The 27,910-nt window shown below is 40.2% G+C and overlaps 2 protein-coding genes and 1 long non-coding RNA gene across 3 annotated transcripts; 2 read left to right on the forward strand and 1 right to left on the reverse strand.

The window, feature by feature from the left end:
* The first annotated feature begins 631 nt into the window (after nucleotides 1-631).
* Nucleotides 632-12,211, forward strand: LOC109173104. The gene is made up of 3 exons (XR_002052844.1): nucleotides 632-731; nucleotides 9,324-9,328; nucleotides 12,200-12,211. It is a non-coding gene; the product is annotated as an uncharacterized LOC109173104 (long non-coding RNA).
* A 127-nt stretch (nucleotides 12,212-12,338) lies between these two features.
* LOC109173082 (zinc finger BED domain-containing protein RICESLEEPER 2-like) lies at nucleotides 12,339-13,267 on the forward strand. Its single transcript, XM_019322341.1, has 2 exons — nucleotides 12,339-12,864; nucleotides 12,912-13,267. Exons 1-2 carry the CDS (start codon nucleotides 12,339-12,341, stop codon nucleotides 13,265-13,267), a joined length of 882 nt encoding a protein of 293 aa, XP_019177886.1.
* A 12,969-nt stretch (nucleotides 13,268-26,236) lies between these two features.
* LOC109173083 lies at nucleotides 26,237-27,752 on the reverse strand. The gene is made up of 3 exons (XM_019322342.1): nucleotides 26,646-27,752; nucleotides 26,449-26,588; nucleotides 26,237-26,240 (listed from the first exon to the last, which is right to left on the reverse strand). The coding sequence occupies exons 1-3, from the start codon at nucleotides 27,750-27,752 to the stop codon at nucleotides 26,237-26,239; spliced, it is 1,251 nt and encodes a 416-aa protein (XP_019177887.1).
* Nucleotides 27,753-27,910: the final 158 nt, after the last annotated feature.

Here is a 27,910-nt window from a genome sequence, read left to right on the forward strand (position 1 = left end):
AGCCTGAACCCGGGGTATATTCCCCATCAGATATAGTCCAAATCAACGTCCCAGATTGAAGATGAATTAAAAAACGAGCGGTGACATTATTGTAACTTTAAGTAAGTCAGATAGTCTTTGTATATATCCGAGTGCACATTTTTTCTTCTTCACATGTTTCCTTCTTCAAATGCATCTTTTCTCTTCTTCGATTGCATTTGTTTTGTTTCAGTACATAGTTTCTCCTTTGAATGCACATCTTTGTGCCTTTGAGTACAAAAATTTGGCCTTCAAGTGCACAATTTTGTGTCTTCAAGTGCATAATTATGGATCAATATTTATTACATCTTTTACCTTCTTTTCAATAACATATTACTAACTTTCTGATGAATATATATATATATATATATATATATATATATATATATATATTACATCAAAATGAGAGGCCAACCCCGGTAGAAAACAAAACTACATGTTATTAATTATATTTAAGGATATTATTAACATCATGGAGAAAAAAATACTTAGAGGAAGTCAAAATCTCTAATAATCCATGGCCAGATTTTTTATAAGTATTATAGTACATTTTTCTGCATAAGTATTATAATTTTTTTTATAAGTAACTCTTTGTTGAGCATATAATCATTAATGTGCAATCCAATTATTAGTTTAGGCTTTTAGTTAAGATGGAGCACATGCTTCAATTTGGTATCAGAGCCAGACCAAAGGTAATGGGTTTGAATCTCTACGTCACCCCTTAGGCTTTTAGTTGAGATGGAGCACATGCTTCAATTTTATCATTAATCTCATCCTCTTCAACTCCTAATATTACATTTTGATTTAAAATTTTATATTATGGAGTACATTTTAAATCAACAGTATCGCATTTTTGCTCATAAGTATTACACTTTCTCTCATAAGTAACAATCAATCAATTTATTCTTGTTTAGTATTACAGTTTTTTCTCATAAGTAACTGTTGTTCGATCTCTAAATTTTTATTTTTATTTAAAAGTATTATATTTTTCGCAGAAGTATTACATTTTTCCTTACAAGTAACAAATAATTTATTTATGATTATTATTACATTTTCCAGCATAAGTATTACATTTTCTAGCATAAGTATTACATTTTCATATTGACCCGACCCCTTTAAGAATAAGGATCTGTGAGACGGTCTCACAAGAGACCTAGCCTAGGCTATAGGAAATGGGTAAATTTGAAAATAAAATTGTAAGTGAACAAAAAATTAAATAAACATAATATACAAACTAACAATACTAATGATTATACCCACGTAATTTCTATTCTTGTTAAAACATTATCATCATTTATAAGTTTATTTAGATATTGCATTCTATAGTTAGATTTTCTTGTAGTGTTGAATTAAATTCTTACATAACATAAATTTTCAAAAAAAAAAAAAAAATTCTTACATAACATAAGATTTATTTATTTTTACTATTTGGTTAAACAAGTCATACCATTGCCCAAAAATTGAGATTTTTAGCCAGGAAAAAATTAGTAAAAAATCAGGGTTTGCAATATAATTACAAATCATATAAGGTTTCTAACCAACTTTCTAAACCATTTGAAGGATTCAAAAATATATTTTTCATATTTTCAACCACCAACAAAGGTTGCTAGAAAATTTGGATGTAGATTGGATTTTATTAATCAAGATGTACAATCTGTGGTTGCTGGCAATTTCTAACGAGTAACGACTACGTGGTAGAAAAATTAAAATAAATAAATAACCTTGATTGTCAAAAAAAGGTTACAAAATTAAATGAATCTCTAATATTTTGAGTTAATTCCATTTTTTGTCCTAGATTTATAAGTGACAGTTCACATTTAGTCATTTTTTTTTCCAGAACATCCACTTTTGGTCCTAGTATTATTATGACATGACCATTTTAGTCCTCTATCAACAAAACAGTTTAAATTTCGTTAAATTCAATGCCATTTTGGTCTTCAATTATAAATTTGTTCAAAAAAAAAAAAAAACATAAAAAATATAACAGGTCAATCTACTTTGTATAAAAAAGATCAAAATGGCATTATATTTAACAATATTTCAACGATTTTTGTTGACGGAGGATCAAAAATGGTCATGACACAATAATACTAGGAGCAAATGAGGATGTTCTGATAAAAAATGACCAAAAATGGACTGTCACCTATAAATCTAGGACAAAAAATGGAATTAACTCCTAATATTTTTTAATATCATTTTATCTCACCCAATCACATTTTTATTTTTTTTTAGATATAAGATATATGAATGAGAGACTATGCATTTGAAATGTAGAGGAAATAATATCAAAGAGTTTGTGATGGTAAGGAAATTTCAGGGTTACGACATTGTACATATCCACCAGTAAGGTGAGTGGAGGAAATTGGATCAATTCCATTGATGTGCATAAAGCTAAGGTTTTAATGTATAGTTATGCTATAGGGAGGGAGTTCAGAGTTGGGTCATTTTCATTTGAAATCCTTGAAGCAATATAATAATATAATAAATATATGGAGAAACAAAAATACCAGACAAGGGTCCCTGCAGCTGTCGGAGAAAAGACATCAAGAGGCCGGGGCAGAAAAACACCACAATTCAACTCTACAAATTGGCTTCAAACCAAATGGTCCCCTACCCCGCTCCTCTCATATTTTATCTAATTTAGTGTACAACTTGTTCATACCATCCAGTTGTAGTATGTCTTCTACTGTGAGATATATAATAGATTTGAAATGGCCAGGGAGATAAGGAATACTAAAACTAATACGTAGAATATGTAACATATATATAAAATCGAGGGTTCAAGCTTAGAGCCAAATGATGAATAAAATAATAGATATATAGTTTCAGTGATAGCCAACAATTCCCACATCCCAGCACTTGCCAACCTTAATTACACATTTTTTTACTCTTGCAGGGACTCAAATACGTGACTTGGCTCTGATATCACTTGTTAGGGTCAAGTGCTAATCACTACGCTAAAAATTATAGCTCTTAGCGAATGCGCAATTTTATTTTCTTATAACGTTACACTTTCGAGAGGTAGTGTACTGGATTTGGCCCTTCACGGCCCTCCGCCGAACAATCCTCCTAACCACCAACTATTGGACATCGCCCTTTACCGGCCTCGGCCTAACGGGGGCATTAAAAGATCATAGCAGTTTACCTGCAAGTATGCTTTAGATGAAACCCGCTTTGTGACTCTAGCTAACAACATACCACACAAGAAAAACTAACCTAAATTGTACATACCTTATCCGATTCAAATCAAGAAGATAAATAGGTAGCCCTCACAAAGAGTCGAACTTGTAACCTTGTATTAAGAGAAGTCATGGTGGGTGGGAAATATGGCATCTATAAAGCTGTGGACCAGGCGGGATGGGATGAAGTAATCTCAACCCATATATAACATGGAAGAAAGCAGCACTTCATCTCCATCGCCCTAACTACTCACACAAATCCAATTGTGAGGAAAGTGAAAAGGCTTTCCACATTGATGTTATGTCTAATAAAGCCTGCCCACCAACATTACAGTCGTTATGCCACGGAACCGTGTTCACCATTCATGGTGAACACGGTCTCAACGGTGTTAGTGCACCGTTATTTTTTTTTTTTCTTAATTAATCTCGTGACTTTTCTTCTTCATTTTCACATTTTGTGGTTTCACTTTAATTTGAGGTGAGCAATGATTTCGAACATTCATAAATTATGAATCCATGCCTGCACATTCACTTTGGACCCGTGCCTACACATTCCCGTCCGAAACCATGACTGCTCCTCTGTAGCGCAAGCTTCTTCAACATTCATAAATTATGAATTTTCTGTTATGAAATTATGAATTTTCTGTTATGAGATTATGAATTTTCTGTTTTGAGATTATGAATTTTCTGTTATGAGATTATGAATTTACAATAAATTCATAATCTCATAACAGAAAATTCATAATTTAATAAATGTTTTTCTTTTATGCGATTATGAATTTTCTGTTATGAGATTATGAATTTACAGTACATTCATAATCTCATAGCATAAAATTCATAATTTGACCAAACGCGCGCCGTTAACACCACATCCGTGATTTTATTTATTTTTTATTTTTTATGTAAAAACGGCCCCGTTTGGACCCGTGTTCACCATTCATGGTGAACACGTTTCCAAGGCATAATTTGCGCCAACATTATTCACATGCTTGGCTGCACAAGGTTGTGATAACACGTATTCACAATTACATCAATGTTCGATCGTTTGGGAATTTAATTAAGTAATTTATGTTTTCTTTTTTTGGTATTATGATCTTCAAATATATATCTATTCATACTGTTAGTCTGTTGTATAAGCTCTTAAGTCTTAACTATTTTGAAGTCAAGTTAATATTCCATGCAGCGTCTACGTACCTTGTTATAATTTTTATTTATTGGAGTAATATTTTTAATTATGAAATAATTAATATTTATGTATTTAAGAATAAAATTGTAAATAAATTCTTCCGTATTCTGCAAATTATTATGTGGACCTGAATCCACCTTGTAAGATGAACCTAGGTCTAAAAATACACAATTTATATATTAAATGTTCACAATTTATATATTAAATTGTGAACATTCAATATGTAAATTGTAAACATTTAATAGGGTATTTTTTACTCGGGTCAGGTCCATTGCATGACTATTGTCCACATTCCGTTATCTATATTTTTTGAAATTAAACATTTTTCTTGTTTCCCGTTTTCTAATTTTGTGTTTCTTGTTTTCATTTTTATTTACATGCTACATAGCTAGCTGCCCAACAAATAATGGCATAGTTTATTGGGTCGTTAATTGCTTCGGGTAAAGGATTTTGTACGTACAACTAATGAAGTATAAGTGAAAGGAGCAAATCTTGCAAAAGTGATGAAGCCTAACAAACCTAAATTAAATATTAAAACCTACTCCATACTTGCTTAAATTTGTTCCAGTAAAAAAGTTCCCCAGTGTACAATAAGTTTTTCTTTTGTCCCCAAATTTGAGTATGTGTATGTGTAAGTGGTGAGTTTTTGATTTTGTATTATGAAATTTTGTACGTTAAGAGTATAAATTTTATATATGAAACAAATTATTAATTGTGTCATGTTATGAATTTTGTGTCTTGTGTTATGAAATTTTATACTTATGAACACAAATTATGTACCTAAATTATATTTGAAAAATAAGTAAATATATAATGTGATTTTTTATATCTTATGTTATGAAATTATGTACCTTACGAGCATATATAAATATAATTACGTACCTCATCGTTTCAATCAGACCCCGCCCTAGGCAACGTTGGTGCCAGTGCCCAGGGCCCACCAACCCACTGTACTATGTTTTATATATACTACAGAGTTTTTGTATAAGTATATAACATACATTTATATTACTAAAATAATAGTTATCTTAATTGGCAGAACTTTTTGTTTGTATGCTACTATGCTAAAGGTTGAAGGGTAAAACCCTCATATGTGCTTTTATATTAATTTTTCCCTCCTTACTATTTTTTTTTTTTTTTTAATGCTACTGACTCTATTACTCCCTCCTTACTATTTAGAAGGTGAATTTAGATATATTATTATGTAATATTAAAATTGTAACTTATAAAATTTATTTTTATTTTTAATTTGTATTTTTTATTTAATTTGTAACTTTGTAGTTTTTTTTTTTTTTTTTTAACATTTCTATAATTATAGTGAGATTTATAATATAGATTGATTTGTGATTCATACCAAATTTTGAATATATTTCTTTTCAAGTAATTTACTACTTATATTTAGAACATGTGTTATTTTATGAACTTTATAATGAGTTATGTATATGTAATATATTTTGTGATTCAGTTATGAAAAATATTTAAAAAGATATTTTTTATGAATTATCTACTCAATGTAGTTAAGAAGTTCAAATGTTTAATTGTGCATCATCGTATTCAAATTAATCTAGAAAAATTTGAATTTGATCTAACGAAAAAGAAAAAGTATTTATAAATATGATATCAATATAGAAAATGTGTGATTTAAAATGTGTTTTGTATTCGAACTATTTTATCAAATTAATTATGTTTCATACTTTATTATGAATATTCTCTCTGTCCCGGCCCATTTTACCTGTCATACTTACTATTCATTGGTCAAACAAACTCTTTCTTCTTTGTTTATTTCTATTATCATTTTCTTATAATTTTTAAATTTATTTATTTTTGTGTTTAATAATACTTTTAATGTAGTTTCTAAATATATAAATTTTACATATTAATTCTAAACTTAATATTATGAAAAATTAAATTGTAAATAACTTCACTCAAACCTCATTAACCGAACCCGACAGATAAAATGGGACGGGAGGAGTATCTTTTATCAGGCTTAAAGTGTTTTTTTTTTTTTTATTATTGCTCCCAATAATTAATATTTCATGCTCTGTTCTTATTTGTAAGTTTTGTTTTATAAATTTTTATTAATAATTACTTTATTATTTATTATAATAACAATGTGATTGTCTATAAGCTTTTTTTTTTTTTTTTTTTTTTTTTTTTTTTTTTGATTGTCTATAAGCTTATTTAGTTTAAAATTGTTAATTCATTTTTATAAATTATAATTATTTATTTATGAAGGCAATGATGCGATTATTGATTATTTTAGATTTAGGAAAGCATCTAGAATTGTTTTCATGTGTGTAAAATTGTAAAAATCTTTTGAAATCTTATTTTAAGTTATTTGACATTAGTATTTTTTTTATTTAATTTAAATTTTAGTTATAAAAATGTAAATTAATTTCATGTAGGTCCATTTTTGTTGCTACGTCCTGGGTCTATGAAATGACAGGACCGAACATGGTTTCGATTCAGGGTCCATAATGTTATGTGCAACCTAGTCCATGATATAAATTGCGGATATGATTATAGATGTAACTTTTAAAATTGAGAAAGTATTGCATGATAAACAAAGCCCAAGTACAATTCTTTCTCAAATAGGGATAGTTGAAAATATATTGTCATTGCCACCTTTTGCCGTATCATCAATGCCAAGATCTTAAAATGTTAATAAAAATTGAAGAACATATTATTTACATTATAACTTGTACATTTTACCATTAGTACCCTATACCATATATTTATTAATTGTTTATTAGGGCATCCTCAACGTAATTCCTTTTGATTTGAGGAGTTCATCAACACTCAACATCTCCTTTACTCTCAATATTCTCTCCTCTCAAATGCTACTCACTCCTCTCACAAATTCTTGGGGATCTAATAAGCATTATTTTTATTATCACTTTAAATAATTTTTTTAATAATTCATTTGCAATTTTTAATTATTTATGTTTATACTTTTATTATTAATTTTTGTAATTTAATACTGGGCTTTAGTAATTTTTGTTAGTATTGTTATTAAAATTGTGTCAATCCACTACCTTAAGCCCAATTGGTCATTATTATCATTGTTTTTATTTTGTCAGCGCATGTTTTAAACCCAAGCCCAATTGAGAAAATCACTTCCATCCTCCTTCCAGCTAGGGGTGGAAATAGGCCGAGCCGAGCCGAGCTTTGGAAAATTAGGCCTGGGCCTGTTACGAAAATCTAAAGCCTAGGCCTGGGCCTGAGCCTGTATGTAGGCTTTTTGTTAGGCTCAAGCCTGAGCCTGCAATTAGTCTGGCCTGGCCTGAAGCCTTTTTAAAGCCTGTTTAATATTTAGGTCATTAAAAAAGGCTTCAAAGTATATGTCCTACCCTAGCCTATTAAAGCCTACATGTTAAGACTTTTTAAAAACTTTAGTATATCTAAATAATATATACTGGCCTATATATATATATATATATATATATATATATATATATATATATATATATATATATATATATATATATATATATATATATATATAGGCCAGGCCTGTAGGCCTGAAGGCCGAGCCTGGTATATATAGGCCTGGCCTGTTTAGTTTAATAGGCTTTGAAATTGGCTCAAGCCTGGCCTTTTTACTAAACGAGTTAGGCCTAACTAGGCTTTAATTAGGCCATGACATAGGCCCCTACAAGGGGCCTGGCCTATTCCCACCCCTACTTCCAGCAATCGTTATGCTGTGCAACCGTGTGCACTATGCATGGTGCACACGGTTGCAAAACGACGCCGTTTCATTTTTTTTAAAAAATCTCGTTCGGATTATCGTTAACGGTGTTAGGCGGTTTCTTTCGTATTCAAACAGTAGGATATATCCATAATTTCATAACTATATATCCAGAATTACATAACTATATATTCATAATTTGACAATAGTACATTCAGAAATAATAACTACACATTCATAATTTCATATCCATATATTCATAATTTCACAACTAGACATTCATAATTACATAACTCCATATTCAGAATTCTTAAAAGTGCTTGTTCACAGAGAACTATATCCATAATTGCATAACTACACATCCATAATTTCAAAACTATATATCCATAACTTCATAACTATATATCCATAACTTCATAACTATATATTCAGACTTGCATAACTATATATTCATAATTACACGTCGATTGGAGTTTTTGTAAAATAAAAAAAATTTTAAAAAAAATTTAAAAAAAATATTTGATCGGTGGAGTTAAACGGTGCCACTAATGGCATCGTTACTCCATCATAGTAAAACGGTATCGTTTTGCAGCCGTGTGCACCATGCGTGCATGGTGCACACGGTTGCACAACATAATTTGCGCTCCTTCCAGCCAACGACACGCGACTGAAGAGGTGATGTTATTGCATAGACCACAGTCTACATAGCTGTGTGAACCACAAATAAAAAGTACATTATTTGAAATTATATTATTTGAGTACGAAAATACATTATTTTGTATACTATCAAATAATAATGTACTTTTACGGGGTGTTTGGTAGGAGAGAGGAAATTACGTGGGAAAGGAATTGAAATTTCATAGGAGATGAATTACTGGAAATAAAGTGGGAATTTAAATTCCAGTGTCTGGTTTACAGGAATAAAATTACTGGGAATTTCAATTCCAATGTTTGGTATACATGAGAATTGAAAGAGAATGTTAAACTCCATCTGTTTTGTATATATTTCAATCAAAGGGTACACCTATTTATACAAGAGTATACACGCTAACTAAGGTAAGTATCGAAAATACATCTCTAAGAATATACCATGAATCCCTAAGATTACGCTGAATATAATCCCCTGAATCCCTAAAATTATGATAAATATAATCCTACTATATAATGTCTAACACTTCCCCTCAAGTTGGAGCATAGATGTTGATCATGCCCAACTTGTTACATAAGTAATCTATTCGAGGTCCATTCATAGCTTTTGTAAAAAGATCCCCTAATTGTTCTCCTGTCTTCACAAACCCTGTAGAGATTAAGCCTCGTTGTATCTTTTCCCGAATGAAATGACAATCAACTTCAATGTGTTTGGTTCGTTCATGGAAGACAGGATTGGCTTCAATATGGAGAGCCGCTTGATTGTCACACCATAGCTTCGCAGGAATAGGAGCCTTTAGTGTCAACACAAGAAGATTGATGTAAAATACCATGTTCGAGCATATAAGAGCATTGTCACTTCTCAATACACGAATATGTATATTAAATTGTGTTTGTATCTCAGCACAAAAAGCACGAAAATGGGAAAATAATTCAGAATGACTTCTCATGAAATATAACCAAGTCATGCGAGAGAAGTCATCAACAAAAGTAACAAAGTATTGAAACCCAGATTTAGACATAACACTAGGGGTGTGCAGAATCCGAGAAACCCGACCCACCCGCCCGACCCGACAACCGACGGGTGAGCCCGTTGAGCGGCCCGTATCCGAAGACAAAACCCGAACCGAGTGGCCGTTTTTAGCCGGATGAAGAGGGTTCGGGTGGGAGGCATTAAACGCCACCCGAACCCGTCCGAGAAACCGATGAAGCCTAGGGTTTTTTTACCCTTATGTAATACGACGTCGTGTGTTATATGTATATATACTATCCATTCCGGTCAGCGCAGCCGAGCTCCCATTTCAGTCTTCTCTCAAGTCTCAATCTCTCATCTCTCATCTCTCGTTCTCTCTTTCGCTCTGGTCTTTGAGTCTTACTCTCTAAGACTCTGAGTTCTCACTTCTCAAATCTCAGTTCTCTCAGTCTAATTCTCTCAGTTGTAGTCTGGTGGAAGCCCTATTCGGAGACTCGGAGTAGCGATTAGTCTGGACTCTGGTGGAGTGGTGGAAGCCCTAGACCCTAGTCCGGTCACCGGACTCCGGTGGAACTGTGGAACGGTGGAATAGTGGATCCGAAGCCCTTTGTTCTCGAGGGATTAAATTTGAGAAACGAAGTAATTACTAAACCCTATTTTCATTTTCGTTATAGATTATTGTGTATTTGTCTTCTTGTTTAGGGTTTCTAATTTTTATGATTATGTGGAGTTGTTGACTGTGATACTTGTAAATCCGTTGAGAAGTTCCAGATTGCATGTCACTAGTCCTTTGAGTTTGAATTTGTGAATTGTGTGAATTGTGTGATTAGGGTTTCTAATTTGTAACCTAATCTGTGGACTCACTGGACTATGATACTTGTAAATCCGTTGAGAAGTTCCGGATTGCATGTCACTAGTCCTTTGAGTTTGAATTTGTGAATTGTGTGATTAGGGTTTCTAATTTGTAACCTAATCTGTGGACTCACTGGACTATGATACTTGTAAATCCGTTGAGAAGTTCCGGATTGCATGTCACTAGTCCTTTGAGTTTGAATTTGTGAATTGTGTGATTAGGGTTTCTAATTTGTAACCTAATCTGTGGACTCACTGGACTATGATACTTGTAAATCCGTTGAGAAGTTCCGGATTACATGTCACTAGTCCTTTGAGTTTGAATTTGTGAATTGTGTGATTAGGGTTTCTAATTTGTAACCTAATCTATGGTGGAAGCCATACTGCCCTAGCCCCTTGCCACTGTGGAAGTGTGGAACTCAGGAACTGTGTGTGAAATACTGAAATCCTTATAAATGTTAAGCATGATGGTATTCTTGTGGAAGCCATATAAATGTGGGAGTGTGTCTTGTACTCATGTGTGACTGAAATCCATATAAATGATGAGCATATAAAGTAGCATACATCTACTTAGCTTGAATGCCTGATTATGGATTTCATTGTAAATTGTAATTTGTAAGTTGTTAGTTACTTAGTTGTAAGTTGTAACTGTGAAAATGTGAAATTGTAAGTTTATGGATATGTGACCCTTAAATAATTTATGTGCAATTCTGCATACATGATGAAATGTTTAATTCACTAAATTCTGCCTGATTAAGTGTTTAACACTTTAATTAATTGATACATGTGTGTATGTGACAAAGCCCATTCTCTGTTGATGATTTTCAATGAGTGATTTTCCATTCTGTGTCACTGATACTTTCCCCTTTTTAGATGGAAAGTGTTAGTGGTGTTACTGGTGTATCTGGAACCCAACCTGAGTTGGAAGCACCTGCTGTAGAGACTGTTACTCCTCAGTCTCAGCAGCCTTTGCCTCCACCTGTTCCAAAGAAAAGGAAAGAGGTTGAATCCAGGGCTCCATGTTGGGATCACTTTGAAAAGATCAAAGACAGTGAGGGCATTGTCATCAAAGGAAAATGTATATATTGTGCAAAAGTGTATTGCTGTGAGAGCAAGAAACATGGGACTTCTTCTCTCAGACTTCATGTGGTAAACTGCCTTAAAAATCCTCACTCTAAGGAGACAAGGCAGTCCCTACTCACATTCCAACCTGCACCTTCTTCTGCTGGAACTCAAAGTAGTGAAGGAACTGAAGGGGTGTTGGGTACTTGGGTGTTTGATCAAGACTTGATAAGGAGAGCCTTAGCTGAGATGATTATTTTAGATGAACTTCCTTTTAGGATTGTTGAGGGACAGGGTTTTAGAAAGTTTGTTTTAGTTTGCTGTCCTAGGTTTAAAATCCCTTCAAGATGGACTATCAGTAGGGACATTTTCAAGATATTTTCTGATGAGAGGGTCAACTTGAAGAAGTTTTTTAGGACTAGCAGTCAGAGGGTAAGTATCACAACTGATACTTGGACCTCAGTCCAGAGAATAAACTAGATGTGCATAACTGCACATTTCATTGATAGTGAGTGGAAGCTGCAAAAGAAGATTATTTCATTTGTTCCTATATATTCCCACAAGGGGGAAAGTATTGCAAAGGCTTTAGAGAGTTGCCTTTTGGACTGGGGTCTAAAATCAGTGTTTAGTGTGACAGTAGATAATGCTTCCAGCAATGATACTGCCCTAGGATTCTTGAAGAAGAAGTTGGGCTCTTGGGGTTGTACTGCTGTTAGGTGTAAGTATTTGCACATGAGGTGCATTGCTCACATTCTTAACTTGGTGGTACAGGATGGGTTGAAAGAATGTGACAGTTCTGTTAAGAAAGTCAGGGATGCTGTTAGGTATGTGAGGAGCTCACCTGCTAGGTTGCAGAAGTTTAAATCACTAGCTGATCTAATTGGGATGGAAGCTAAGAATTCTCTGTGTCTAGATGTCCCTACAAGGTGGAATTCCACATATATGATGCTTAATACTGCATTATTGTTTCAGAAGGTATTTGAAGCCTATGATGATCATGACAGTTCATTTAAATCTGATTTGGGTGGAAGTGTACCTGATTTCTTAGATTGGGAATCCATTCAATCTTTGGTTATGATTCTGAAATCTTTTTATGAAATGACTGTTAGGATTTCTGGATCATTGTATGTGACTTCTAATACCTTCTTCTCTGAGATTTCCGATTTGTCTTGCTTGTTGAAAAATATGGAGGAAGCTACAGAAGATAGTGTTAAACTGATGGGTAAAAATATGAGGGCAAAATTTGATAAGTATTGGGGTGAGCCTGAAAAAATGAATTTTTGATATTCTATGCAAATATCTTAGACCCCAGGGACAAAATTGAGTATATGCCCATTCAGTTTAACCAGTTATATGGTGAGGAAAAGGGTAAAACAATGTTTGATAAGGTGATTGTTGGCCTTAAGGAGTTGTTTGAAGATTATGTTGCATGCTTCCCTGTCCAGTCTGTTGAACAATCTGAAAAATTTTCTCCATCAATAACAATATCTGATTCTGTTTCTGTTGGGAGACCTCAATCATTACTGAAATCTCAGATTAAGAAGCAAAAATTGGTGAGTGGGGATTTGTCTAGGAAAAAAACTGAGTTGGAAGTGTATCTCTCTGAGGTTATTGTGGATGAGGATGATTCATTTGACCTTCTAAGATGGTGGAAGCAATAATCTGAAAGGTTCCCTGTCTTATCTAAAATGGCAAGGGATATCCTAGCTGTTCCAATATCAACTGTTGCTTCAGAATCAGCATTCAGTACAAGTGGAAGGGTACTTGATGCCTTTAGGAGTTCCCTAACTCCTAGAATTGTTGAGGCATTGGTGTGTGCACAGGATTGGCTAAGATTAAGCAATCAACCAATCTCAATTGAAGAAAATATTGAAGATGTTGAAAGGATTGAGAAAGGTATATACTTCTAACTTCCAGCAATGATCTGTTTAAATGTTTAATTGTTTAAGTTCTAATTTCCAGTTTGTTTTTGTACTGCAGAGTTGTGCAGCACATCCAGCACTGGAACTAGAATGCCTACAATTGTTGTATGTTTACAGTTTCCATTAATTTATTTTGAAATCTGAATTTGTGATTACTTATTTGATTTGATTTCATGATAAATTTATGCCTCTGTATCAGTGTATCATGTATTCATGTATGTGTATCAATGATTCAAATCAATGTCCCTCAGAGGCTGGGAAGTTGGAACTGGAACTGGAAAGTGCTCATGGCTAGGTAACATTTTAAATGTTGCTGCCATTGAGCTCAGGTATCAGTATAAGTACTGACTAAATGTCTAAATGTGACTTCTGACTTCTGACTCACTACTCTTATAACTGTATAACTGTTCATTATTGTGCTATGATGATGCTTCCACCATGTTCTTTGAATATATAGAATTGGGTTTGGTCTATTGCCTATGAAGTGTGGTGTATGCCATACTCATTGAGTAGTGTTCCCCCAATCCTAAATTGATATGGAAAAAAAAGTATCTGAGCACTCTTTAAGTCTTTGCTATTTAAATATAATTCATTAGTTGTTCCAGTATAAGTATTATTGTGCTATGATGATGCTTCCACCATGTTCTCTGAATATATAGATTGGGTTTGGTATGTTGCCTATGAAGTGTGGTGTTTATGCCATACTCATTGAGTAGTGTGCCCCCAATCCTAACTTGATATGGAAAAAAAGCTATCTGAGCACTCTTTTAGTCTTTTACAGTTTCAGTTTGTGTGATTGTGTCAATCCTATCTTCAAATGTTTTGAACTTATTGTGTTTTTATGTGTTCACTTATCAGGAAGAAGAATAGACTAATAGAGACATAGAGTACTCTATATTATATTAATCATATATTCATATATTACTTTTGGAGTTTTGGATATCTGGCTTTCTTTTGCTCAATGGATGAAACATGAAAGCTGAAGGCTAATGTGCTGATTGGAGAATGGAGACTGATGCTGTTGCCACTTGCATGCTTGCCTAGTTGCCTCACTGCCTGCTTGCCTTGGGAGTTTGGAGAAGATTGTTATATTTTTGCTAATTTGTAACTTGTAATTTGTAAGCTAATCTGCTGATTATATGTAACTAATTTGTATTTTGCTGATTATATGTTTACACTTTTATAAGTTTACTTATGTTATTTTTGCTGTTAAGTAGTTAGTACTTACTAGTTAGTGGCTTTTAGTACTTAAGTTAGTTAAGTAGTTCATTAGTTAGGTGTTCCATCATCTATGAATTGAATATTTGATTTTTACATTCTGATAAAACCGAATTACCACACGGATATCCGACCGATCCGATCCAATCCGAAATCAAAATTAACCGATCGGATAAGTCAACCAAAAAAAACGGTTAGGGTGGTCAAATTAGAAATCCGATATCCGACCGGGGGGCTCAGTCCGCCATCCGAACCGTCCGATCCGTCCAACTGCACAGCCCTACATAACACGACATGGACCCCAAACATCAGAATGAACTAACTCAAATGGAGCATGTGCTCATTTATTAACTCTAGGACTTAAACTAACTCGATGATGTTTAGCAAACTGACAAGACTCACAATTTAAAGAGGACACCTTACTAAATTGCGGACACATCTTTTTCAACAATGGTAAAGAGGTGCCCTAAACGATAATGGACTTCAAACGGAGTACCCATCCTGAAGCATGCAACAGTTCTTGGCATATTGGAATCAAGAATATAGAGGCCACCAGACTTATGCCCTTTACCAATAATCCGCTTTGTCATAAGATCCTGGAACATGCAGTGAGTAGGAAAAAAAGTTATAGAACAATTTAGAGCATTAGTGATTTGACTAACAGAGATCAAATTAAAAGACAAGTTAGGAAGACTCAAGATCGAGGATAACGGGAGATCAGGAGTTGGATTAGCAGTGCCAATCCCAAGCACCCTAGAGGTGGATTCATCAGCTAGAGTGACATGGAAGTTGAAGGAGAGGATTGAAAGGTAGATAGGAGGCTAGAGTTACCTGTCATATGATCAGTGGTTCCCGAATCAATAACTCATTTGGAAGCTGAAGAGACGAGGCAAGTGTTGGGATTACCTGAGGTGGCATCAGCTACAATTGAGGTAGATGATGAGGATTCTTGGTACTTTAGGAACTTAGCATACTCATCTGCAGAGAAGAAAACCATTTTCTCACCATGAGCATCCGAAGACACCATATTAGCGAACCGATTGCCCTGATTTCTATTCTAAAGCTTCCAGCAATCCTTCTTCATGTGCCTCGATTTCTGACAATAATGGCAAATGATTGGATTATACTGATGTCCATGAGGATACCTACTGTGATATGATGACTTCATAGGCTCCCCCTTTGATTTCTGGGTGACAAGGACACTACTTGACAGAGGAGGTTGATAGGTCTCTGTACGTAGTACTCTAGAGAACACATCAGATAGGGATTTGAGCTCCTCACTTGATAAAATTTGGGATTTTGCTGGTTCTAGCCGAGGATGAAGACCAGCCAAAAAACTCAAGATGGCCATTTGTTCTCGCTGTTTCTGATGTTCTTTTATATCCTCCATGAATGACATTAACTCATTAAGGGCCTCATAAGTTTTCTTGAACTCCATAAAATATGTCTGTAGAGGTTTGTCAAGCATATCGGCTCGATAAAAAACTTTACAAACATCATAGATTCGAATAATTTTGCCCTTACCCGAATACAAAAAATTGAGATAGTTTAAAAACTCTTTTACAGTTTCATAGTGACTAATAAAGCCAAAGATCTCAGATTCAATTGAGTTCCGTATTTGAAGAAATAACTTAGCATTATCACGCAACCAAGTGTGTTTAGTTTTTTCATCCTCAGGTGGGTCTTTAGTCATATGGTCATCTTTGTCAATACTACGAAGATATATTTTAATGGTTCGTTTCCATTCCAAATGATTTGAGCCATTTAGTTTGTGTTCTGACTTCTGTGATTCTTGCATTAACTGGAAGAATATCAGACACAACTACAGACTTAGTCTCAGACATTAGGCTACCCAACAAGAAGATATCCCAAACCACACAAACAAACTGCCAAAACCAGAACTCCAATGCCACAACAAACACACAAACAGCCACACAACTTCACTGTCGAGCAAAACAAAATACAAGAGGGATATTACCGGGACCTCCAATTCCAAAACCGAGCCTAGAGCAACGTTGTAGAAGATCGGGCGACCTCTGGAGAAGAAACTGGTTTCGATTCCGGCGCCGGAGTAGGGCACAAGCGCCGGCACGTGGACTTCCGGCGAAAGATGGAGGCGGCGCGTGAGGGTACACCTGGAGCTCTTGATACCATGTTAAACTCCACATGTTTTGTATATATTTCAATCAAAGGGTACACCTATTTATACAAGAGTATACACACTAACTAAGGTAAGTATCGAAAATACATCTCTAAGAATATACCCTGAATCCCTAAGATTACGCTGAATATAATCCCCTGAATCCCTAAGATTATGATAAATATAATCCTACCATATAATGTCTAACAGAGAATAAGTAGTATAAAGTCCAAAATGGCCATTGTTGTTGTCACGCATCAATTTTAGGTTAAAAAATGAGAGGGTAATTTTGTCTCATCATTACCTTTTTTTCTTCTTAAAATCCATGGAATTAAAATCCCAAGGAGGGGGGGGGGGGACATGGGATTTTAATTCCATGAAAATGAGGGAATCGCAATTCCTTCCAACTAAACTAAGGAATTTAGTGGCCTTTGGAATTAGGTGGGAATTAAGTGGAAAGGAATTTAAATTCCCTCCAACCAAACTCCATATTAATATATTAAAAATGTACTTTGTATTAAGGAAAGTACATTATTTTGTATAATATACATTCAATATACAAAAGATATATTTTTAGTATATTAAAAATGTACCTTTTTTTATGATCTACACATTTTTAATATACTAAATGTACATTATTTTTATTTTGAGTGTACTTTATATTGTATAATGTACATTCAATACAAAAATAATGTACATTTAGTATATTAAAAATGTACTTTTTTTGTTATGGTCCACATAACATTGTGCGGACCATGGTCCATACAATAATTTGCCGAAAAATAGTAATAATATTACCTAGAGCGCTAGGCCCAAAAGAATACGTACCAAGCTCGAGACACCGGCCCAAAACGATGGTCCAAATAATAAATAAATAATAGTTATAACCAAAATAATTAAAATAGAAATAACAATATTACCTCTAGGAATCAAACCTTGGTATGCCAGCAGGAGGGTGAAGACTTAGACCAATAGACCAGAAGGGATTTGGTGAGCCAAGGGATGGTTTTTAATGGGAGTGAATGGTGCCTATTTATATTGTTGAAAGACTCACGTATAGTTGACAAATGGACAATATCGAGCAACCTTCATTCTTGGCCACACACGTGTCCCCCCACTACTTTGCTTCTAGCGCACTCCCATGCATAAGTGAAGCTTCATGCACATTAATGTATAAGATCTTGAGTGGTTTGGTGGTTTAAAACTTATGTTGTTATGTTTGAGGTTGTGGATTCGAACCTTAGAAAAGCATAATATCTTATATTATTTTGCTCCATGTCATCATCATAAGTCTCCCACTTTCTTTGGTTGTCTTTGACCACTTTCTTTGGTTTTCTTTGACGAGCAAAGAAAGTATAGACACTCTCAAGCTTTCACGCACGCCTTGCCACCCTGCCACCTCCTCTGCATGCAGTTCGTCAAGAAGATTTCGCTCTTGCACATTTCCTGTACAAAAAGGAAAGATATTTTTTTTGAGGCATGATGCCTCGTTGGGCCGCTTTCCCTACTTGCGGGCCTAGAAGAGATGGTGCTCAGCTGCCTTCCCTATTTGCGGATCGATGAGCCGCCTTTCCTACATGTAGGCTCCTTGGGCCGCCTTCCCTATATGCAGACTCGTATGACTCGTTTTTTTTTCTCTTTTTTTTTTTTTTTTTTTTTTTTTTTTTTGTTGAGGCACAATGCCTTACTGGGCCGCCTGTTGTGCTTTCCGAGCCGAGGGTATAATGAAGCTGAAAATTATTTTATTACCTCCTTAGGCTACCTACCTAGCCTGCGAACCCATTTGGGTGATGTTGTTTACTTTAGCATCTTTTGTCTAGACTGCGGAGCTTCCAACTTATTTCGAGACTGTTTATCCTGTTTGTGGGAGCATTATTGCATCCATTTTTGTATTTTGGTAACTTACTTAGTTTGCAAGCTCAACAAAAATGTGTTAATATTTTTAAAATGTAGAAATATTTTTCTTACAGTTCCAGGTTGCTTGCAAGCCAATCAAGGTGCTACTATTTGGTCTTGATAGTGTTAATTCCCACATAAGCGGTAAATAAGATAACACGGGACCAATTAAAGCAAGTAAAATTCTTTTATTGATCAAGGTGAAGGTCCTAAGTACAATCTACACTGGCTACTCTGAGGGCTGACTGACTGCGGTCGGGATACTCTAGCAATAGCCTTTCGATCGTCCAAAAGTCCCTCACACTATTGCCACCGTGGGTATTTATAGCCGCTGGGCCGGAGACACAAGCCCGGCCGTTCGGCATGTCTCCCACGTAGCAACCACGTGTCCTCTCCCCGGAAGCCCTTGCCTGTGAGTGCGTAACGCCGCCACGTGTTTCTCCGCGGCTCTCTCGCCTAAGGGCTATCGATCGGGATTTAAAGGACATCGGTCGGGTGATTCCCGGTCGACAACCGACCGGGTTCTTCTAAGAAAATCCGACATGTAACCTTCATAAACAAGAATAAAAGAAGAATGTATGTCGGTCGGGATATTCCCTACCAAGAGCCCCCAGCCCGGGCCTTTTTGACCTCCCGGGAAAAAATGGGACGGGATGAGGAAGTCCAACCGTCCGCTGCCAAACCGACCGGCCAGCTGTCATTCCCTCGCGCCACGTGTCGACTTCTGCCAGCCTCTGTGACCCCAACAGTCACCTCAGAGTCTGGAGCGGTCGCGTCACATAAGTGGACCGTTTCCCGCCCAAATGCCTTCCTATAAATAGGCCTTCATAGAGCTCATTTGAACTTTTATCAATCTTCTGAGTCGATCGGAGCAACCAGAGCGTCTCGAGCGAATACTCTCAGCAAGCCAATCGAGCAATCAACTTTCAGCTACTCTTCGTCAAGTACCATCACTCGGTAAGTCCTTCTTCTTTAGATTTTTAGTTGCTCCTTTCATATTTTCTTTCCATAGCCAACTCTAGGCTTTAACCGACCATAGCCGGGTCGTACCCAACCCTAACAACGTTTCGACCACCCTTTAGGTAGTCACCATATCGGATACGGATAACCAGAACGCTTCGGTCGCAGATTACGATGATGCGGTCGAGCAAATAAGCGAGGAAATAGACATCGAAGCATCCTCGCCGGAGGTCGTTTAACGACCACGAAAATCCCCCGAGCAATGAAGGTCTACAAGCACGGAAGGGTCAACGAGCTCAAGCGGGTCGAGTAGCCGCAGCGGCGAGACCTCCACAAGTGGGGAAGCCTCCCCGACCGGTGGCGTTCGGGAAACGCCCCCAAGGATTATTGGGGATTATCCCCAGGCCGCACCTCGGGCGGACGATTGGGAGAACACACCGGAGCCGGTCAAGGAGGACCCGACCGCACCGGCTGCCGATGGATTCGCATTCCTGAACAGTGATAGCGTGGAACAGCAGATGAGCAAACTAACGAAAGGCGAAGCGGCCAAGATCGCTGCAAGGCTCAATGGTCAGGTAGAGTTCGACACAAGCCGGCAGCTCGGGAACATCATCGATCGCCATCGAGGAAAGTGGATCGGGATGCATTTTGACTCCCTGATGGCCCCGATCGCCTTCCCCTTCCCGGCCCTCCTGACAGCATTCCTGGGCTACTACCAGGTCGTCCCGGCCCAGATCTGCCCGAACGCATACAGGATCCTCACCTGCTTCCCTCAGATCTGCGCCCGGCATGAAGTGGCCTGCACAATGGAGCTTTTCAACTTCATTTATCAAGTGAAGGTTCTCCCGGCCAAATACGGAGGCGGATTCCTAATGATTCAGTCCCGGGCAGATCTATGCTCGATCGACAACCTACCCGGGAACAACCGGGGGTGGAAGAATAGGATTTTCTCGGTCAAGTATGACCCTTAGATCCTCCCGGTTGAGAGGGTGTGGAGCACCCATTATAAAAAACAAGTGATGCCGGTCGAGACTCAAGTTCTCCGGGACGCCGTCGCCAAGATCTCGAGTGAGATCTACGAATATAGAATCTTCTGCACGGCCGAGCGTTACGAGGAAGCCCGATTGCCCCCGCCGCAGTACGACCTGCCCGAGAAGTACTTGCCCAAACCAATGGGGGTTACAATCGCAAGGGAGGCCGTTCGGGTCGAGACGGCAGATGAAGGTCTAACATTAACCAATCATCCCCGACCCTAACTTCACGATCACCCCATATTCTCGATCTAACTGCCTTTTCTTATTTGTTTGCAGAAATGGGCGGCTTTGATGAAGACGAAGCACCCCAAGCCCCCATAGCTAAGATCTCGCTTGGGAAAAAGAAGTCCAAAACCAAACCGGCCAGGGAGAAGCAAATCCTGACCGCCCGGCCGATGGGCGCCTCAACGACCGTCACCACAGCCGAAGGCTATGTGGTCGACGCTTCAGACGTCCTCATCACCCGGGTGACTGCCCCCAAGGGCAAAGAAAAGGCGTCCGAGAAAGGGGTGGAAGAGACCGGCGCGCTGAAACGCCGGAGAAACCAACGGAGCCCGAGCCCTCCGGTCGGGGCTACTAAGGGCGACTCGTCGATCCTCACCCGGATCGGGAATTCTGGGCCAGTTAAGGAGGACCTAAGCCAGCTCACCCCGACCCAAGTGGCCGAGAGGATTGGCCACGACCTGACCGAGATAAAAACCCTTCTTCTTTCTTCATATTTTCATACAAGTATCTTTGCTCGGGCTAACCCCAATTGTCTTCTGCAGATTTCCCGGGCGACCAAGCTCCTTCAACGTCGAGCTCTGCTGGCCAATGAGGCTGATGCTTTGAAGAAGGTCGCCGATCGGCGACTACAAAAAGCCAAAGACCTCCAGGCGGAGCTCAAGAAAGCTAAGGAGGAGCTGAAGAAGGCCAAAGAAGACCGGGACCTTTCTGAGAAGGTCGCCCAGCAGGCGGTCGGGGAAGCGGCCGAGCTGAAATCCAGGTTGAACAACACGGGCGAACTGGCCCAGTTTCTCTTCCGGGATATAGAGTCGGGTACCCAGTTCCTCCGGGAGGTCCGGAAGACGAAGGTCGGGGAGGAACTGGTTTGGTCGGTGGGCGTTTAAATTCGGCCAACAAAAGATGCGAGAGATGGCACAAAAGAATATGGAGCAAGCGCTTGAAGGCGACGATCTCCAATTGGTCTTAACGACCCTCCCAGCAGAAATTCCCGACCCGGCTTGGCTCCTTTTGGCCGTGAAGATGAAGTCGCCGAACCCAGCGGTGCTGCTACGAAGAAGTAGCTTAGATCTTCATTTTTGTTTTGCTTCAAGTAGAACTGATCGGGAGCCCAGTCCCGAGCTGTACTGGGTACCTTTTAAACAATCTTAATGAAGTCCTTTTTTATTCATCTTGTCTCGCTCGTTATTTATATTTTATACGTTTTTTGATTCTGATGGCCTGGTCGTGTATTTCTCGACCAAATGGCCTTTTGGCCGTTCATAATGTCGAAGTCTTTGGCCTGTCCGTTCGGGATTGTCCCGACCATACGGCCTTATCGCAAAATATTTTGGCCTCTCTCGCTCGGGGTGTTCCCGAGCACTTGGCTTTTTGCACTTCCTTCATCCTAGCCCCCATATTGTTGTGCGCACGAGGCACGAGTGAGTGCGACAATAGAAAGAAGTTGGACGGATCGGGAAAATTTTGCTGTAGCTCTGGCTTTCCCAATCGGTGGCGTGACCCGAGTGTCCGCCCAAGATGAGCGCAACAGACAGTCATAAAATTCCGACCGGCCATGTAATATGTGGCTATTAGAGCCATGTAGGTAGACGGCTATTAGAGCCATTGAAGTATATGGCTATTAGAGCCACTTTGTTGCACACCCCTATCGGTCGGAACCGAGGGAGAGGTGTTGTGTTGGGCGAAAGCCCGTCTTCATTGTTGATGTCGAGGCTCGGTCGGGTAGATTCCGAGCGCGACGGGTTGGGGAAGGAGATTCAAAGTAACCTACTTCATGGTAAAATAATTAAAAAACCGATCGGGCCGCCGTATGCAAACAGTCGAGCAATCACCGATCGTATTTACATTGAGAATTCCCGTTCACAAACGGTTGGAAAATATTTACAACAAATAATTTACAAACACTTGAACGACGAACAGGGCCTACTCGCAGGTTGAGCCCCCACTTCGTCAATAATTACAACAAACAGGCTAATGCCTAAATAAAACGAGGTGCTCGGAATTCCAAGTGCCCTCGATCTGCCTACCGGTCGTCGTCTCCAGTCGGTAGGTTCCTGGCCGTATTATAGCGGTGATGACATACGGCCCTTCCTAGTTTTGAGCTAGCTTTCCTCCTTCCAAAGGTTGACTGGCTTCCCATCGGCGTAGAACGTAGTCTCCGACCTGAAAGTACCGAGGGTTGACCCTGATATCCTTTGAACTCTTCACTCGCTTCTGATACTCGGCCATGCGCCTAGCGGCTAGCTCTCTCTTTTCTTCGATCCCATCGAGATCCACGACCATCGAGTGTTCGTTGTCTTCTGCATTGTAAGCCCGTTCTCTCGCGGTCGGGATCCATGCCTCGATCGGGAGTCGGGCTTCGGCCCCATAGACAAGGGCAAACGGTGTCTCCAATGTAGCTTCCCTCGGGGTCATCCGATAAGTCCATAGAACATTTGGTAACTCCTCGGCCCAACTTCGACCAGCCGAATGTAGCTTCTTTTTCAGGCCTTCTAAGATTGTCCGATTGGCGTTCTCGACTTGTCCATTTCCCTGAGGGTAGGCCACCGACGACCGGAAATGAGCTGTCCCGACCGTGGCAAAAAAATTCTAAAAATACTGGCTTACAAATTGGCGGCCATTGTCGCTGATGAGATGCACGTGCACACCAAATCGGGAGATGACATTGCGCCAAAGGAACCGGGCGCATTGTTGAGAGGTGATCGTGGCTAACGGCTCGGCCTCGATCCACTTGGAGAAATAATCAATGGCGACGATGACAAACTTTCTCCGACCGGCCAATTGCGGGAGTGGTCCCAGAATATCTACCCCCCACCTTGCAAAAGGAATTGCAGTCGTGACCGGCTGATAGAACGTAGCCGGTCATCCGGGCATCCGAGCGAACAACTGACACGTCTCACAATCCCGAGCAAGCTTCTCACAATCTAACTGGAGAGACGGCCAATAATAGCCGATCAACATGATTCGACGAGCCAATGATCGGCCTCCTTGATGCGATGAACAGATGCCCGGATGCAATTCCTTCATCACCAAATCAGCTTCGAACGCGGTCAAATAGCGCATAAGAGGTCCTCCGTACAACCGCCTATACAGACGACCGTCTTAGATCTGAAACCTTGGAGCTCTGAGCTTGGCCTTCCGAGCACGCTGGGGGTCGTCTAGGAGCCGACCGTGCTCAAGGAATTCCATCAGATCGGTGATCCAGTTGTCTTCTGCCGGTTGGATAGGTGCGACCGACAATCGGTGGATACTGTGCTTCGGGATCACCAAAATCTGAGCGATCTTTGACATATGTTCCGGGGTGTCTTGAGCCAACTTGGACAAGATGTCCGCGTCGGCATTATCCAATCGGGGTACATGTCGAACTGTGTATCCCCGGAACAAGGCGAGCTTCTCCATTGAGAGGTCCCGGTAAGCTTGTAGTCGCTCGCCGTTCACTTCATAGTCACCCAGGACCTGTCCGACCACGAGCGCGGAATCTGTCTGAGCCCGGCTGTACTCAGCCCCCAAGTATCGAGCACACTGTAAGCCATTGACAAAAGCTTCGTACTCGGCTTCGTTGTTGGTCGGGTGGAACTGATACATTAGAGCAAAATAAACCTTGAATCCCTCCAGGCTCGTAACCACCACTCCTTCTCCTGCCCCTTTCTTACTGCTTGACCCATTTGTTGCCAGCGACCACCACTCCGCCTCGGGGTCCTGACCTCCGGGGGTCGGGTGTCTCGAGCGGTGCACTTGACCAAGAAATCTGCAAGGGCTTGACCTTTGATGGCTGGTCTTGGTCGATATTCGATCGCATATTGGGTCAGCATTAACGCCCACTTGACTAGGCGACCAGATGATGAGGCAGTGCGGAGGACCGGGCCGATCGGCTGATCGGTCAGCACACGAATTACTCTACCTTGAAAGTAGGGAGCTAGCTTCTTCGCGGCGATATACAAGGCTAGACGACCTTTTCTAGCCGGGAGTACCGGAGCTCGGGACCATGTAGCGCGTGGCTTATATAGTACACCGGTCGCTGGACCCCTTCTGGATCAGTTCGGCACAATACTGCGCTTACTGCTTGATCGGATACGGCGAGATACATGTCTAGCTCTTCCCCGAGCTCTGGCTTCGACAAAACAATTGGTGACATAAGATATTCTTTCAGCTCGTCGAAAGCCGCTAGGCACTCGTCATCTCAAACGAATCCGTTCACCTTGCGCAATACCTTGAAGAATGGTAGAGCACACTCGGCTAACTTGGAGAGAAATCGGCTTAACGCTGCCAACCGACCGGTTAATTGCTGGACCTCCCGAACGGTGGTAGGTGGTTGCATGTCCAGAATTGCTTTAACCTTGGCCGGGTTGGGCTCGATCCCCCTCCTGGTCATCATATAGCCGAGGAACTTCCCGGTTTGAACCGCAAATGTGCACTTGGTCGGGTTCAATCTCAGCTGATATCTCCTCATAATCTGAAAACATTCCCGGAGGTCCCGAGTGTGGTCGGATCGGTCCCGACTCTTGACCAGCATATCATCAATATACGCTTCCATTGTTCGGCCTAATAGATCAGCGAAAAGCATATTGACCATCCTCTGATAGGTCGCTCCCGCGTTGCGGAGGCCGAACGACATCACTCGGTAGCAATACAGCCCGTCTGGGGTCACGAAGGCTGTTTTGCTTTCGTCTTCATGGTGCATCATTATCTGGTGATACCCTTTAAAAGTGTTCATGAAGCTCATTAACTCGGCCCCGGCCGTCTCGTTGACCATTTGATGGATGCTTGGGAGCGGATATGGGTCGAGCGGACAAACCTTGTTGAGGTCAGTGAAGTCTATGCACATCCTCTAAGCTGGGGGCTTCGGATCAAGAACAATATTTGCCACCCACTCGGGATAAATCACCGGTCAGATGTGCTCGATCGCCGCCATTTTCTTGACCTCTTCTCTGACGAACTCGCGGCGATCGGATGATAGATCCCGCGTCTTCTGAACGACCAGCTTGGCTGTGGAATCGACGGCAAGCTTGTGACAAATAACCGTTCGGTCGATCCCGGGCATGTCCTCGGGCCCCCACGCGAAAATATCAGCAAATTCGCGAAGAATTGCTAACACTTCTGATCGTAGCTCGGGGGTAAGGGCCCGACCAATTTTAATTTTCCTGTCCGGTCGGTCCTTGGACAGGGGAACTTCTTCAACCTCTTCGGAAGGCTCGGGTTGCTCCTTCCGGTCATTGGTTGCTTCCTTAACGATCGTGTTCACCTGGGAAGATGATCCAGCATCACACTTATTAACAGCCCGGGTATAACACTTTCGCGCGGATTGAACATCTCCGCGAACTACGCCGACCCCATTGGGGGTAGGAAATTTCATGCATATGTGGGGCATGGAAATTATCCCACCGATCTTCATTATTGCTGGTCGGCCTAAGATGATGTTGTGGACGCAGTGCAGATTGACCACAACAAACTCTAACTCGGTCTTGACAGACTTGGGCGGGGTGCCTATCTCGACCGGGAGAACAATTTTTCCTTCGGGGCGAATGAGGGCCCCGGTGAATCCAGACAATGGTAAACCGACCGGAATCAGCTCGCTTTTGTCCAGATGAAGCTTTTCAAATACGTCCAAATAAAGGACGTTCACACTGCTCCCCGTGTCCACCATAACCCTCTGGACATCGGTCCCATTCACATCGATCGTGACCACGAGCGCTTCCAACCCGTGGTCACCACTATTGGGCTGATCCTCCAAGGTGAAGGTTATGGGCTCCATCTTTTGTCTTTTCCCGGTTTCACGGGAGTCTACAATCGCGACCGGGCAATTCTCCCTCGGTCGGGAAGCATCATCCAATCCACCAAAAATGACATGGATGGTCGGCTTGCCTGCTGGTCGACTGCTAGATGGAGGGTCGGGGTCCCGGCGGTCATCCCTATGGTCATGACCCGACCAATCTGAACGTTCAGCACGATCGGAGCGATCAGAGCGGTGATGAGAACGTCGTTGATCTCTCCTATCGGTATTCTTCTTCGCTTCTTCTCTCTTCCCCACACACTTATCTAGCTTTCTGATACTCAACAAATCCTCCAAGAGCTGGCGTAAGTGCGTGCACTCTTCTGTGTCATGCCCGGCACACCGGTGGTAAGCGCAATGCTTAGATTTGTCCGGTCCGTCTTGTCCGGGATGAGGGAGTCGGATGAGATTGCAAGATTGGGCGTACTGCATAGCTTCCGCCGCTGATTGGTTCAAGGCCGTAAACTCGCCAGGCTTGGTGCTGGATCGGGGATGGTCATCACTCGACCGATGTTCCGCCCGGCCGGCTGGCTTACGGGATGAAGTCCTGACCTCCTGCGATCTTTTGACGGCATTCGCTTCTCCGGCATTAGCGTAATCCGTCACCCTTCGAAGGGCTTCTTCATAAGTGGCCGGGGGATGGAGGATGAAATCTTGGTAAAGATAACCCACCTGGAGAGAAATATGGAGCATATGGGTGGCGGTTGCATCGTCCATCGGTTCAACCTCCCCGACCGCGGCTTTCCACTTGACAAGGAAATCGGACAAGCTCTCCCCTTCAAGCTGCTTGGCCTTTTCCAAGTACATGTAGGGCTTCCTCACTATCTTGGAAGTAATAAACTTCCGCACAAACTTCATTGCCAGGGTAGGAAAGTCAGCTATAGAACCCGGCTGCAACATTCGGAACCACTCTGCCTCCCGACCGGAGAGCGTGGAGTAGAAAGCCCTACACATCACGGCGTCTGACACGCCTATCATCATCATGTTTCCGTAGTAATCGTTGACATGGACCTCAGGGTCCGTACGGCCATCGTAACCCTTGTTCCCGGGGCTTGTAGATCAAGTGGGTATGGCTGGGCCATAATCTCCGCCGTGTAGGGTGTCCTCAATAAGGAGGCTGACTGGTCGATGATTGCTGTAAT

This window comes from Ipomoea nil, unplaced genomic scaffold, assembly GCF_001879475.1.
Source record: "Ipomoea nil cultivar Tokyo-kokei standard unplaced genomic scaffold, Asagao_1.1 scaffold0465, whole genome shotgun sequence".
NCBI classification, from domain to species: domain Eukaryota; kingdom Viridiplantae; phylum Streptophyta; class Magnoliopsida; order Solanales; family Convolvulaceae; genus Ipomoea; species Ipomoea nil.